Source organism: Pan paniscus, chromosome 12, assembly GCF_029289425.2.
Source record: "Pan paniscus chromosome 12, NHGRI_mPanPan1-v2.0_pri, whole genome shotgun sequence".
Lineage (NCBI taxonomy): Eukaryota > Metazoa > Chordata > Mammalia > Primates > Hominidae > Pan > Pan paniscus.
Window position 1 is genome coordinate 56624419 of NC_073261.2, and position 16413 is coordinate 56640831.

The 16413-nt window shown below is 43.8% G+C and overlaps 1 protein-coding gene across 5 annotated transcripts in view; it reads right to left on the reverse strand.

The window, feature by feature from the left end:
* The window catches only part of ANXA4 (annexin A4), a 185743-nt gene that overhangs the window by 40063 nt on the left and 129267 nt on the right, over positions 1 to 16413 (reverse strand). For all 5 annotated transcript variants that reach the window (XM_034953318.3, XM_024927721.4, XM_063594890.1 and 2 more), the window contains 2 exons: positions 7895 to 7949; positions 1327 to 1414 (listed from right to left, as the gene is read on the reverse strand). In XM_034953318.3, the coding sequence (XP_034809209.2) occupies positions 1327 to 1414; positions 7895 to 7903 (97 nt within the window). In that variant the 5' untranslated portion in view covers positions 7904 to 7949. The remainder of the gene's footprint in view (positions 1 to 1326; positions 1415 to 7894; positions 7950 to 16413) is intronic.

The window sequence follows — 16413 nt, forward strand, 5'->3', positions numbered from 1 at the left end:
CCCAGACAACAAGGCTGCTTCACCAGCCTTCTCACATTAAATTCCACACATTGCATGTCGGTGCTGTCACAGCTGTGTCTATCACCACAGCAACAAGCAGAGGGACTCAAGGCAAGAATGTGGACTTAGTGCTGATGACCCCGAGCTTGAGATGGGATCTGCCTAGTGTGAGCCATGGCTCAGTTTCACTCACTGTGCGACTTGGTGAGAGTTACTCGGCCTCTCTGGGTCTCAGTTTCACATCTGTAAAATGGGGCTAAAATAACAATAGGAATAGCTGCTTTCACTAAATCACAGGTTATTGCATATATCCAATGAGATAATGTCTGTGAAACTGCTTTGTAAATCTGTGGCACCATATATACACCAGCACTAATTGGAAAACAAATACATTTCTAAAATTTAATATGCAGATTCATGATGTCGTAATTCAAAGCAGGTTTAAACAATAGGGGAAATCCATAATGAGTATATTAAATTTATCATTCTTTATTAAAGTGAAGAACTAATGCCCCTCCCCATCCAGTTTGTCCCAACTTATCTCAACTTGTTCCATGTGTTTTCTTTCCCTCCCTCCCTCCCTCTCTTCCTTCTTCCCTTCTTTCCCTCTTTCTTTTTTTTTTTTTTTTTTGAGATGGAGTCTCGCTCTGTCGCCCAGCCTGGAGTGCAGTGGCGCAATCTCAGCTCACTGCAAGCTCCACCTCCCGGGTTCACGCCATTCTCCTGCCTCAGCCTCCCGAGTAGCTGGGACTACAGGCACCCGCCACCACGCCCAGCTAATTTTTTGTATTTTTAGTAGAGACGGGGTTTCACCGTGTTAGCCAGGATGGTCTCGATCTCCTGACCTCGTGATCCACCCGCCTCAGCCTCCCAAAGTGCTGGGATTACAGGCGTGAGCCACCGTGCCCAGCCTCTTTCTTTCTTTTTTGAGATGGAGTCTCACTCTGTCTCCCACACTGGAGTGCTATGGCGGGATCTCAGCTCACTGCAACCTCCACCTCCTGGGTTCAAGTGATTCTCCTGCCTCAGCCTCCCAAGTAGCTGGGATTACAGGTGTGTGCCACCACGCTTGGCTAATTTTTTTATTTTTAGTCTAGATGGGGTCTTGCCATGTTGGCCAGGCTTGTCTCGAACTTTTGGCCTCAAGTGATCTGCCCACCTCAGCCTCCCAAAGTTCTGAGATGACAGGCATGAGCCCCACACCCAGCCTCCCTTGTGTTTTATTAAAGGAAGACCCACGTGATGGCCAGCAGACATGGCACCCTCCTGTGTGACCCTGTGATGTGCAATGCACGCAGGAGGATTCACTTCCAGCAGGACACATACCGAGCCCTTTCATGGCCTTCCTCAGGGTCTGGGCATCTTCCACGGCATTGAATCCTGAAGCAGCTTTGACAGTACCTCCTTTGGTTGCCTGAGCACACAAGAGAGTGATGTTACTGAGAGGCAGCCTCTCACCAACACGGAGGCATCTCATTCGGCAAACATTTGCTGAGCACTGACCATAGCCTAGATGGTATTCTAGGTGCTAGGGGTACAGTAGTGACCATGAAAAATTAAGCTCTTGCTCCCCGGGACTGATGCTCTAGCTCATGGGAGGCAGACAGTAAACAAGCCAACAATTCACAATTCCATAAAGTGCCTAGGGGTGAGCATTGCTGTGAAGCAGATAGAGAGGTCCTGCAGGACCCATTCTGAGGAGTGACACTGAGGTTAAGAGCTGAATGAAATGAAGCAGCTGCTCATGCAAAGATGGAGGCAAGGGTTACAGGCAGAGGAAACAGCTCCTGCAAAGGTCCTGAGGCCGGAACTAGTTTGTAGGGAAAGCAGGACAGAGGCCAGTGTGGCTCAAGTGGGTGGGCAAGGAGGCGGGGGAAGACAAACTACACCAACGTGGAACCCTGTTCTCCCCAAAAGGGAAAAATATCAAACCTGAATCCAGTCAAGCCTCTAGAGCCAAAAACAAATTTACAGTAAACAGGAGAAAGGAGAATGTTAAACCACACCAAAGGGTTGCAGTCAGCAAAATCCAGACTCTGAGACACAGCACTTAAAAAACGATCTAGTTTCTTCGACAAATAAATTGCAAGGAGAATTTAAAGAGAGAGATGGAAGGGAACTACAGTTTAAAAGATATGAAAAGGAACATCAATGATCATAATGTGAACCTGTAGTACCATAATTTGGATCCTAAATTAAACAGTAAAAAGCAAAAGACATTTATGAGATGATGGAAATTTGAACATTGACTTGACATTTGATGACACTAACGACTTGGTTTTAACATTTTTAGGTATAAGAATGGCATTATGGTGATATTTCATTTTTAAAAGAGGTTTAATCTATTGAAATAGTTTACAGATGAAATGAGAAGATGTCTTGGGTTTGCTTCAAAATCACACAGGTGGAGAGAAAGGGGGGGAAGTGGATATAAAGAAGAAAATGGCCGGATGTGATGGCTCACCCCAGTAATCCCAGCACTTTGGGAGGCTGAGGCAGGCAGATCTCTTGAGCCCAGGAGTTTGAGACCAGACTGGGCAACATGGTGAAACCTCATCTCTGCAAAAACATACAAAAAAATTAGCTACGCATGGTGGCACAGGCCTGTAGTCCCAGCTACTCAGGAAGCTGAGGTGGGAGGATCTCTTGAGCCCAGGAGGTGGAGACTGCAGTGAGCCGAGATCACACCACTGTGCTCCAATCTGGGCGACAGAGTGAGACCCTGTCTCAGAAAAACAAAGACAAAAAACAGGAGTGACCATGAGTTAATAATTATTGATAGGTACACAAAGGGGTTCCTTATAGTATTCTGTTTACTTTTGTATATGTTTAAAGTTTTCCATAATAAAAATATTTAAATAAATGAATTAAAAATAAAAAAGAAGGAAATCAGAGGGGTGGGCTGGGGCCAGAGCAAGGCAGCCCTTCAAACCAGGTAAGGAGTTTGTATTATATTCTAAGTACAGTAGAAAGCCACCGACAGGTTTTGAGCAAGGAGATAGGGACATGTGATCTGACTTATCTATTTCAAAGATCCTCCTGGGCTGCTGTAGGGAGATGCAGAGACCATTTGAGAGCCTGGGCCAAGATCTGGGGGTGGGATATGAGCTAGACTAGGGTGAAATAGTTAAGATGGAAATAAACAGAGGAACAGACAGCTCAGCACATGTTTTGGAGCAAAGGCGACAGAACTTGCTGATGGACTGACGTGGGAGGTGAGGAAAGAAAAGAATCAAGTATAACTCTAAATCTTTTCCCCTGAGCAGCTGGGTATCATTTACCCAGATGGAGAAAACTGGAGGAAGACTACCAGATTCAGAGTGGCAGTGTGGAGTGGGATTTAGACGTTCTATGTTGGAAATGTTAAGTTTGGGATGTCCATTAAATATCCAAGTGGAATTGTCAAAAAGACAATTGGTTACACGGTATAAGTCTAGAGGTCACATCCAGTATAATAAAGTTGGGATGCATCAGCATTTGGGTGGTACTTGATGAAATGACCTGGAAAGAAAGTGAAAATAGGGAACAGGGACTTAGGATAAGCCTGGGTCTCTCCAACAGTACAGGTCCAAAAGGGGAGAGCCCAGAAAGGATGGCTGAGAAGGGGTGGTCCTTGAGCTCATAGGAAATCCAGGATCGAGCACTGTCCAGAGGCTGAGGAAGGAGGGAGTAGTTGGCACTTGGTCTAAGAAGCTTAGTGGGAAGGAGCATAAGCACTGGAGTGGGGTATGAATCTTATCTTTACCTCTTTCTAGCTGTGTGACCTGGGGACATTTCATTTTTCTCACTTGTATGTTGCGAATAATGATAACTCACAGAAACAGGATAATACAGGAATGCACTTAGCACAAAACCCAGAAAAAAGTAAACACTAAAACAAAAACTCAGAAACATCATCATCATCATCATCATCGTCATCATCGTCATCAAAGAGAACTTCAGCTGTACCTCCGTAATAAATAAAATAATGAGATTCTTTTATCTATTTCTTGTATTATACCTCCACACAAGCCTATGGGGTAATGCCAAAGCAGAACGTAGGATGGAGCATTTGTACAAGGTGGCATAAACAGTGTGGAATAGAGCTAAAGTTTTCTGATAATCTAATTGGATCCAAGAATGTAATATGGGCCATCTAAAGGAATGGAGGATTTTTATACCCTTAGCACAGTTCTCTGGTGAGCCTGACTTGAGCTTACTGCACTAGACCAGCCTGGCCTGGACCTCTCAGGCCCATAGTGGCCCACATCAAGCCCATCCAAGTCCTCAGGTACCCAGGGCATGGGCCTTCTCTGCTGCAAGACCAGGCTTTCATGTTCTGGATATGGTAAGCATTTGGCACTTGGTCATCACCCTCTATATGTCTGACAGAGGAAGGTAGACATGTATGACATCGACTTCCTTGGGCCCCGTTATTGGATGAATTGTATCTCCCCCCCAAAAAAAGACATGTTGAAGTCCTAACCTCCAGCACCTCAGAATGTGACCTTATTTGGAAATAGGGCCGCTGCAGATTAATCAGTTAAGATGAGGTGATACTGGTGTAGGGTGGGCCCCTAATCCAATACGACTGGTGTCCTTATAAGAAGATGTGGATATGAGAAGACAGACATACAAGGGGCGAGCACCGTATGACAAAGGCAGAGACGGAAGTTATGCAGCAGCAAGCCAAGGAATAGCTAGGATTGCCAGCAAACCCCCAGAAGCTAGGACGAGGCCCAGAAGGCTTCTGCACAGGTATCAAAGGGAGCATGGCCCTGCTGACACCTTGCTTTGGATTTCTGGCCTCCAGAACTGTGAGGCAATACATTTCTACTATTCTAAGCCATCCAGTTTGTGCTATTAGGTTGGTGCAATTACTTTTGCAAATACTTTATTTTGGCAGCCTCAAGAAACTAACAGAGGCACTTTACTTCTTTTCTTCTATTATATATCAGTAGTAATACGCAAATTGGTGACTTGCTGTCAGAATTCCAACATGGCCGTTGGCCCCAGCATGAGACAGCTTTCTGAGTTGAATGTTTCACAAGGTTCTTTTGGAAATTCCGTATTGAAAAATTTTTGGATGGCACTCAAACACTGCATTCAACTTTTAAGCAAACTGCATTGCTGAGGGACACTACTATGGATTAGGATTAATATATAACAAGGTGAATCGATAGAGGAATTGGCAAGGGTGGTTCCGTTTATCAGTTAGCATTCTTAGTGACTCTTTTTCTCCAGGAAAGAGATCAAGAAATGTGTTCCCTGTTAGCATGATAAATATCCATATTGATTGAATTTCAGAGTATAATAGGCCATTATCCATTCTGGGAAGACAGGGAATTCTGTCCCAAGAGGGCCCATTGTGATAGCAGGCAAAGGAAACAGAGAGGATATAGGAAGGAATGACAAAAATGAATAGATAGAAATAGGTGCCATATCACAATTGATGAAATATTGTTATTACATTAATAATGAAGAAGATACATGCCAAAAATATCAGAGTACAATACAATGGAATACTAATGAGCACTAAAAAGGAATGGAGGAACAAAACTACTGATGCAACAATACGGATGAATTGCAAAAGAATATAATGCCCAGAAAAAGAAGTCAGACACAAAAGAGTACCTACTCTATGATTCAATATATAGGATGTTCTAGAACAGGCAAAACTAACTTATGATAACACTCAGAACAGCAGTTGCATTTCTTGTGTGGAGTGGAGGGTGGGAGGGGGAGTTAATATGAAACGGGCATGGAGGAGCTCCTGGGAATGATAAAATGTCCTACCTTGATATGAGAGTAGGTTATGTGGGTATATATACATATTTGTCAAAACTTAACGACCAGTAACCTTAAAGGATGTGCATTTCACTATATGCAAATTGTACCTCCATAAAACATGTTTTAAAATCTTGAATACAATGGTTTAAAAAAATATTGTAGAGAATTTGGAAAATTTTTTAAAAATTAAGAAGAAAGCTGGGCGCAGTGGCTCAACGCCCGTAATCCCAGCACTTTGGGAGGCCGAGGCGGGCAGATCATGAGGTCAGGAGTTCGAGACCAGCCTGGCCAACACGGTGAAACCCTGTCTCTACCAAAAATACAAAAAATTAGTCGGGCGTGGTGGTGAGCACCTGTAATCCCAGCTACTCAGGAGGCTGAGGCAAGGGAATTGCTTAAACTTTGGGCAGAGGTGGTAGTGAGCCAAGATCGCACCACTGCACTCCAGCCTGGGCAACAGATTGAGACTCTGTCTCAAAAAAATAAAAATAAAAATAAGAAGAAAATTAAAACACTCATAACCACTAGAGTAAATAATTTTAATGATATGAAATGTAATATAAACATTACATTATCTCATTAGAAGAGATAAAGCATAAGATCAGAGTGAATAACTTGTTTCCTATTTTCCTATACTAAGTGGGGTACAAGGAAAGCTACAAAACTATTATTTATGCTCTTATTACTCTTATTTAAAAATCATTATACATATGAGTAAGGTCTAAAATAAAAAAATGGCAAATAGTTGATGTTTCCACTGTTGCGACTATATAGTGTGGTTTTCTTTTTAAAATGTCCTTTATCTGTCTAATAAATAATAGTCATGATAGAAAAACAGGTTTTAGGAGGAAAGATGAGAGCAACTGAGGTAATTTTCTCCGAGTGGAAAGCACACAAAGGGCCACTTGATTACAGTCTTCATTTGTAGGAAAGCTGTGAGCCTGCTGAAGACAGGAAAAGCATCTCATTAATTCTGAGTCCTAGTCCCACATCTGCCACAAAGTAGGGGCACCATAAGCATTTCTGAATAAATATTCTCCACGTTGGCTAGGCACAGTGGCTCATGCCTGTAATCCCAGAACTTTGGGAGGCCAAGGTGGGAGGATCGCTCGAGGCCAGGAGTTTGAGACCAGCTTGGGCAACATAGCAAGCCCCTCATCTCTATAAAAAATAAAAATACATAAATATTTTAAAAAAAATTCTCCATGGCCAGGGAGAATCAATCAGCAAGAAAATGATTTTAAACTAAAGCATGAGAGATTTGGGGCACACATGAATAAGCCTTTGACTGTCAGAGATCATGAAGAAAATTCTGGAATATCTAATGCAAAAGAAATTAAGAGTATATTACTCTTTGTTCAGGATAGTTTACTTTACACATCCATCTTCCTAAAGGAAGGCATCTCAAGCTGGCAGGCTCTCCAGTTCCTCTCTAGGTATAAGATTTCTACTTCTATTATTGCTTCCTCCAGAAGACCACGGGTCAGAATTACTTGTCTATTCAGAAACTGTATTTGGGCGAGAGAAGGAGAGCAGATGGCCAGCCTTAGGTAGAGCCATGTTTTCAGCTAAGAGGCTCAGCTTCCACCTCAGAGCTGAACTTTACAGAACTCTCAAAGGGATTCAATTCGATGCTTGTTCCAAAGAGCAGATAACCAAGGTCCAAGGCGTCTGATTACTGTCTAAAGCAGGAGGCAGCCAACACACCCATATTGTTAAGAAACACCCCTCTTGATGAGCCTGAAATGATGTGGCTACCTCAGAGTATCCATAGCAGTCCTCTTCTGGTAGTAGAACCTAATGAATTTTTAGTTTTTCCTTTTTAAATGTTCTAAAATAAACATGTAGCGCTTCTGCAGACAGAAAATTACAACTTGTTTCTATATTCTCAGGATGTTAAAAGAATTCAAAGAATTCTCTCTTTGAATCAATTTTCAAGGTCAAGTTGCTTACCACCCCTAAAAGAAATTTAAATGATGTTTAGAAATAGACCTGCCTTTTCATGTCCTCCTCCTTCCCCTCTGTTGAGTAAACAGTGCTTTGTTTAAGCTAACAGTTGCTGAGCCCACATTCTGTACCTGTTGGCAGCTGGCACCAGATAGGGTTGAGGTATTTCACAACTTACCATGGCCATGACTCTAAGTCAAGATCAGAGTTCAGCCACCCAAGCAGAAGTTCTTCTGTGATAAAAGCAGAGGGGAAATTACTGTGATGAAGGAAATGGCATTAAAATCATTAATCAGGATAACTTGCAGTTTGCATGAAGCTAAGCCATGAGGAAATGACACCCAACTTAATCAAAAGGCCAGTTACTGATTAGCCAAAGATACAAGGAATGGGCTAATTAGAGAAACTGTTAAAAAAAGTCGACTTTATCACACTGGTAAAATATTTTCCTACCTGTTCTTCTGTTTGGAGATACACACGACAGAAAGGATTCCTATTGTTTTGTTAGGGTAAAGTACCAATACTTGTACTCAAGCTGGACACAGATTCTGAACTGAATGTTACAGCAGATCAGAAGAGGTTCCCCCTTTGAGAAAAGAGATAATCCAACTGCCTCAGAGGAAAGTACAGCATACCAGCCTCCCCTCTGTGTGTGCATCTGTGTGAGTGTGTTTGTGTGTGTGTAATGACAGGCCGGCAGCCCAACCAACATTAGAATCTTTTCGTTTCCCAGTGGCGATTTTCACCGCCACCATTCTAGGATTAAAGATTTTCTTCCCTTTAAGCTGCAGGCTTATACACTCAACTTTGTCCTCGGTTTTCAGCACCCCCTCTTTCATCATCATCACACATTTTTTTCAGTTGTTCAGAATGCAAGAAATGTCTTCATTGTAGTCTAGGACTCTTGTGGAGTTCTCATGACACATAAACAGTCCCCTAATGGCAGCCCACCACCTCCTATTCCCATATCTAAGTCATATAAACAAGGCACCTTCTCTTTTCTTGTCTTTTTGAGTCAGGGTCTCCCTCCATTGTCCAGGCTGGAGTGTAGTGGTGCAATCATAGCCCACTGCAGCCTCGAACTCCTGGACTCAAGCGACCCTCCTGCCTCAGCCTCCCGAGTCACTGGGACTACAGGTGCGAACCACCTGGATAAGGCTCCTTTTCTCAGAGTTTAGTTAGATCCTTGATACTCTAAGAGTCATCCTAGAACCAGGAGTACATGCATTCCTGGGAACTTGTTAAAAATGCAGAACCTGGCTGGGCGTGGTGGCTCACACCTGTAATCCCAGCACTTTGGGAGGCTGAGGCAGGTGGATCATTTGAGGTCAGGAGTTTGAGACCAGCCTGGCCCACATGGTGAAACCCCATCTCTACTAAAAATATAAAAATTAGCTGGGGGGTAGTGGCACACGCCTGTAATTCCAGATACTTGGGAGGCTGAGGCAGGAGAATCACTTGAGCCTGGGAGGCGGAGGTTGCAGCGAGCCAAGATCATGCCACTGCACTCCAGTCTGGGTGACAGAGTGAGACACTGTCTCAAAAGAGAGAGAGAGAAAAAAAGCAGAATCTCAGGTCCCTACCCCACACCTACTCCCAGAATCTGCATTTTTACAAGATTCCCCAAATATTTGCCTGCACAGTAGTTTGAAAAGCACTGGTCTAGATAATCTGACCAAGCAGTGTGCTTTTTGATGATAACTAAGTCCTTCTTAACCCACCTGATTACCATTTAGGCCTTGTTTGATCACATTTGCTTTTTACCTTCCAGTTTCATTCTTCCTGTTTCCCATCATTCATTGCCGACTTACCCCCTATTACCTGGGGGTTCAACTAAGGGGAGAACCAACTAGTCCTGGGACACACCCTGAGCAAAGGTACAGAGGTGAGAATGAGCTGCAGTTTCAGGAATAATGAGGAAATGCGGGCGTGACAGCAGAGGGCTCATTCCAGGGAAGGCTCAGAAACAAGGTTGGAAAAGCCAAAGTGAACTGAATGGTATGGGCCTTGCACGGCCTGCTGAGGAGTCTGGCTACAGAATACCATAGATCGTGGGAATACTGTGGAAAGTTTTTTGTTATTTGCAGAGAAATGCCATAATAAAAGAAAAGCTTTAACAAGGTACTGTACTTTACTATAGGGTAAACTGGAAAGAGAGAGACTGGAGTGAGAGAGAAGGAGTTAAGAAGGCTTGAGAGACAGCTACAGGAACAGATGGGTAGAGGCAAAAGCCTGGGCAGGGTGTGGCACTGGAATATGATATACGGGGGATGTTTGGAAGGAAGACTTTATCAGAAGTAGTGACTCATGGACTGTGTAGATTTACTCATTCAATCACCAAATGTTCCTACATGACCTCTCACAGCACCTCTCCAGGCACTGATAGAGATAATGCAGTGGATAAGACAATGAACCGGCTGTCAAGGCATTTATAGTCTACCAGGAGAGATAGACGACACATTTATTTATTTTATTTTATTTTTTACATAACTAGACATCTTTATCTTTTGACAAATAGCTTTAACAAACATAATTTTCAAGCTCTTTCCACAATATAAATCATTACTTGACTCCTCTTATTTCATTAAAAAAAAAAAAGGATTCATTCTGACTTCTCTTTCCTTTTTTTTTTGAGGCAGAGTGTTGCTCTGTTGCCCAGGCTAGAGTGCAGCGGTGCAATCTTGGCTCACTGCAACCTCTGCCTCCCAGGTTCAAGCGCGTCTCCTGTCTCAGCCTCCCTGGTAGATGGATTACAGGCATGTATCACCATACCCGGCTAATTTTTGTATTTTTAGTACAGACAGGATTTCACCATATTGGCCAGGCTGGTCTTGAACTTCTGACCTCAAGTGATCTGCCCACCTCAGCCTCCCAAAGCGCTGGGACTGCAGGCATGAGCCATCACACCTGGCCCTCTGATTTCTCTTTTTTTTTTTTTTTTTTTTTGAGACAGAGTTTCACTCTTATTGCCCAGGCTGGAGTGCAATGGCATGATCTCAGCTCACTGCAACCTCTGCCTCCCGGGTTCAAGTGATTCGCCTGCCTCAGCCTCCTGAGTAGCTGGGATTACAAGCATGTGCCGCCATGCCCGGCTAATTTTGTATTTTTAGTAGAGACAGGGTTTCTCCATGTTGGTCAGGCTGGTCTCGAACTCCCGACCTCAGGTGATCTGCCCGCCTCGGCCTCCCAAAGTGTTGGGATTACAGGCGTGAGCCACCGCGCCCAGCCCAACTTCTCTTTCTAAATGCCAGATATACATCAACCAGGCCTTTTCTGACTCCAGAGACAGTTGACTTGGTGACAGTATTGATATCCACTGTAGAGATGCATTATAACTTGGCTAACTCTAATTGGTTCTGATATTAACAGGCCCAGCATAGGCTGCTAAAACCCTTTGACAATTTTAAAATATATTTTTAACTCTTACTTATAACTTCTATTCAACCTCTTTGTCACCAACAACAAATTTTAGAACGAATAAATAAGATAATTTCTGATTTCGGCGAGATGATGAAAATATAACAGGATGATAGCATAGAGCAAGGGTCGGCAAACCACAGTAGCTCATGGGTGAAATCCTGCTTTTGTACAACCTACAAGCCAAGAATGTCTTTATATTTTTAAATAATTGACCAAAAAATCAAATAAGGGATATTTTATTACATGTGAAAATTGCACAAAATTCAAACTTCGAAGACTTATTGGAACAGTCACACGTGTTTGTTTATATTTTGTCTGTGGCTACTTTCAAGCTACAACAGCAGAAATGAGTAGTTGTGACAGAGACCATGTGGCCCAGGAAGCTAAGAATATTTATTATCTGGCCCTTCACAGAAAACATTTGCTGACCCCTGACGTGGAGTATGACAGGATCAGGTTACCAGGAAGAAGCTGGCCTGGGCAGGGCGATCCGGGAGGCATCTCTGAGTTGACATCTGAACTAAGACCTGAATGAAAGGAAGGGGCTAGCTGTTCAAAATTCTGAAGGAGAACTCTTTCAGGTAGCTGGAGCAGTCAGTGCAAAGGCCCTGCAGCAGAAATTGGCTTACTGTGTTTGAAGGATGGACAAAAGCATTGTGAACAAGGGCAAGAGTGGCATGAGATGAAGATGCAGTCAGGCCATATAATATTGTGACTTAGAGAAAGGGATATACACCTGTTCGTCCTCCTGTTCCTGGTACAGAACTCCTAAATCCCTTGGAATTTTGTAAGCGATAAGAACAATAAGGGTGAAAGGAGCATCTTTTGTTATTCATAACAAGCCCGGTTAACCGCACCTGAGTTCATGTTAATGAGGGGATGTCTGGAAAGCCCCCAGATAACTATAGGATGGGGGGCTGGTTGCCCCGGTAAACAAACTCTGTGATTAGAGAGTTGGAATTTTCAGTCCAATCTCTCACCTCAGGGGAGGAGAGAAGGGCTGGAGATTGATTTCATCACCAATGGCCAATGATTGGATCAATCATGCCTATGTAACAAAGACTCCATAAAAACCCAAAAGTCAGTGGGAAATAGGGAGTGGAAGGTTTGAAGAGCTTCCATGTTAGTGAACGTATGGAGGTGCTGGGAAGACAGTGCACCTGGAGAGGCCGTGGAAGCTGTGAACCCCTCCCCACGTGCCCCACCCTATGCATTCTTCCATCTGGCTGTTCCTGATCTGTAGCCCTTTATCATAAACTGATAATCCAGTAAGTAAACTGTTTTCCTGAGTCCTGTGAGCCATTCTAGCAAATGATGAAAGTCAACAGGGGGTCATGGGAACCTCTGATTTCTAGCCATTCCATCAGAAGCACAGGTGACAAGCTGGACTTGCCACTGGCATCTGAAGTGGTGGAGGATTGTGGGACTGATCCCTTAACCCAACCTTGTCCAACCTGTGGCTCGTGGGCCACATGTGGCCCAGGACAGCTTTGAATCTGGCTCAACACAAATTCATAAACTTTATTAAAACATTATGAGATTTTTTGCAATTTTTTTTTTCACATGAGCTATTGTTAGGGTTAGTGTATTTTATGTGTGGTCCAAGACAATTATTCTTCTTCCAATGTGGCCTAGGGAAGCCGAAAGATTGGACACCCCTGCCTTAACCAGTGGGGTTTGTGCTAACTTGATAGTGTCAGAATTTAGTTAAATTGTGGTACACCCAGTTGGTGTCCAAAGAGAACTGAAGAACTGCTTGATGTGGGAACCCCCACCCCACCCCCTCACCCATCACATCTGGTGCTAGAAGTGAAAAAGTGTTAAAGTATAAGGAAAAATAGTTTGTTTTCCTATACAATTGGTGTCAGAAGTGGGATTTGCTAGAATGGCCCTGGCTTGCAGAAATATGTGGTTTGGGAAGAGAAAGAACAAAAGGGTTGGGGATGAGAAACTTTGATTCTTGGGTGGCCACATGGTCATGAGACAGGCAGGCTGGTGGGTTCCCTATTTTTAAATGGCCTGGGCCAGGCATGGTGGCTCATGCCTGTAATTCCAGCACTTTGGGAGGCTGAGATGGGTAGATCACCTGAAGTCAGGAGTTCGAGATCAGCCTGGCCAACATGGTGAAACCCCATCTCTAATAAAAATACAAAAATTAAGCTGGGCATGGTGGTGAGTGCCTGTAATCCCAGCTACTCAGGAGGCTGAGGCAGGAGAATCGTGTGAACCCCCAGAGGTGGAGGTTGCAGTGAACCAAGATTGCACCACTGCACTCCAGCCTGGGCAACAGAGACTCTGTCTCAATAAATAAATAAATAAAATAAAAATAAATAAAATGGCCTGGAAGAAAATGATAGAAGCCATTCACTCAAGCTTTAACTTATGTAACTCTCAGCCAATTAATAACAAAAGACCCAAGAAGCTTATTAACCACGAGTTCCTATTTCAGGGGGCTGGGGACTTCCCTGGAGCCCTGCATGCATAGCTAGACTTAAAGTCCAACCTACAGTTACCCTTCCTCATTTTAAGGCTAAAAATGCGTGGGGTGGAGATTTAAAATACTAATGTTGCATATGATGCATGAAGAAGCATGAGTGCTAGAAAAGCCTCTCCTATACATGCTCTGATGTAACCCTTTCCCATGGAAAGACCCTATAAAACTAACCCACACACTATCCTCCGATAGCAGTCTGTTTCTTTTCCTTTCTCAGCACTGGCTCCCTTGTGCACGAGCCAAAACAAACTTTCTCTTTGCTGCTATGTATGGTGATTGCTCTTGATTTCTATCCTGGGTGATTACAAGAACCCATGGCACTGGTAACAGCCACTCATGGTACGGAGTAGCATACCATGCTGAGATCTTTTAGTAAAGGTAAAAGCTACCCCAAGGTGTTGGCTCACTGGAAGCATAAGGAAATGCAAACTAATAAGAAAAGGCGATATATTCAGTCCCTTGGTTATTATCTGTAACAGATAAAATAAAATTAAAAGAGAGTGCTGGGTCAGACCAAGCTCAGATTTCAGTGAGTCTGCGCTCTAGCCAGTAACTGCAAAGCCACCCACCAATGGCAAAATCATGCTGAGATTAGACAATATCACTAAGAACTCTGGTAACCAAGAAGGCAGTTCATGTGGGGTGGAAGGCAAACCATGAAACGATTGAAACCACAGGGTATAGTGTGAAGAAGTTATTTCATTTTGTAGATCAGTATCATAAACTTCCTGAAGAACCTTTATTCAAATGGGTTGTGTGAGTAACTAAGTGAGTGACAGTGTCTTAGGTTTCGAACACTGCAGAGTATTCAAAATGCTAGCATTCGTGTTTGGGTTGATGCAGGACCCACAGCTCTCTATGGAGCAATCGCAGATGTTTCAGTTGGTCCAGACACATAGGAGGTTATTCCTGAGAGAACATCCAGCCTGGTGGACTGGACAAAAGCCACACTAAGGTCTGTTTACCCTGAGAAGGGGGACTGTTCCTCTCCCCTTATAAATGCCAAGTAGAATACCCCTGATGAAGCAGCTGATGTGCTTCATATGCAAACCACAGAGGACTGGCTTGACGATCATCGGGGTATTTGTCTGCTGAATATGCCTGTTACCCAGGTCATGGTAAACGCTGTGATTAAGGGGGCTCCTTTTGGCTGGACGCAGTGGCTCACGCCTGTAATCTCTGCACTTTGGGAGGCCGAGGTGGGCGGACTACCTGAGGTCAGGAGTTTGAGACCAGCCTGGCCAACTTGATGAAACCCCGTCTCTACTAAATATACAAAAAATTAGTCAGGCATGATGGCGGGTGCCTGTAATCCCAGCTACTCAGAAGGCTGAGGCAGAAGAATCACTTGAACCTGGGAGGCGGAGGTTGCAGTGAGCTGAGATTGTGCCACTGCTGTCCAACCTGGGCAACAAGAGCGAAACTCTGTCTCAAAAAAAAAGCGGGGGGTGGGGGGGCTCCTTTTACATAAACATCTCATATAACCTTACTGCTGCAAAACCAAGGGAGTCTTATTGAATTTTCTCTCTCAGTTTCCCGTTATGGGTCTTACAGATGCTAATAAAAACACGAGGTTAGTTAAGAGAAGAATGGAGAAAGGCACAGAGAGTCAGGGACTAGTCTTAGCAGGGTGGAAATTTTTAAATGGTTATTAACACATAGGGCAGGGTGAGATGGCTCACGCCTGTAATCCCAGCATTTTGGGAGTCAGGGGCGGGCAGATCACTTGAGGTCAGGAGTTTGAGACCAGCCTGGCCAACACGGTGAAACCCTGCCTCTACTAAAAATACCAAAATTAGCCTGGCATGATGGAGCATGCCTGTAATCCCAGCTACTAGGGAGGCTGAGGTACAAGAATCGCTTGAGGACGGGCACGGTGACACATGCCTGTAATTCCAGCACTTTGGGAGGCTGAGGCAGGCGAATCATGAGGTCAGGAGTTCAAGACCAGCCTGACCAATATGGTGAAACACCGTCTCTACTAAAAATACAAAAATTAGCCAGGCGTGGTGGTGCACGCCTGTAATCCCAGCTACTCGGGAGGCTGAGGAAGTAGAATTGCTTGAACCCAGGAGGCAGAGGTTGCAGTGAGCCGAGATCACGCCACTGCACTCCAGCCTGGGTGACAGAGTGAGACTCCATCTCAAAAAAAAAAAAAAAAAGAAAAGAAAAAAGAAAAAAAGAATCGCTTGAACCCGGGAGGTGGAGGTTGCAGTGAGTCGAGGTTGTGCCACTGCACTCTAGCCTGGGTGACAGAGCAAGACTCTGTTCAAAAACAAAAAAGAAAAAAAAAAAAGAAAGAAAGAAAAGGAAAGAAAAGAAAAGAAAAGAAAGGAGAATAAAACAAATATTGATAAACAAACAAACAAACAAAAAATCAGGGGCAAAGCTTAAGACCTTCACAGATCTTAGCCAGTCCTTGGTCTGGAGGCCCTGTTTCATGTCATGTGAATGATCCACATGTACCCATATCCCTTGGTAAGTATGATTCATATGCTAATTGGCTGACAACCCTGGCAGATACTGCTTTTCAGAGCAAGGGCCTTCCCTTTGCTTTCATGTAGTTTTGGAATAAACGACAAGTGAGGAGGCAGGGAAGGGGGACACCTCTCCAAAAGAGGCAACCTTTAATATGAACATTCCACTCCTTTTTACCACATCAAAAAGTGGAAAGACATCTTGAGCAAAGCCTTCTGGAAATACTGAGAGTCATTACACAAGGAGCTAGAAATATTTCACTTAAGGAAAAAGAAGGTATCATACTTGAACACTGGGTACTTTTA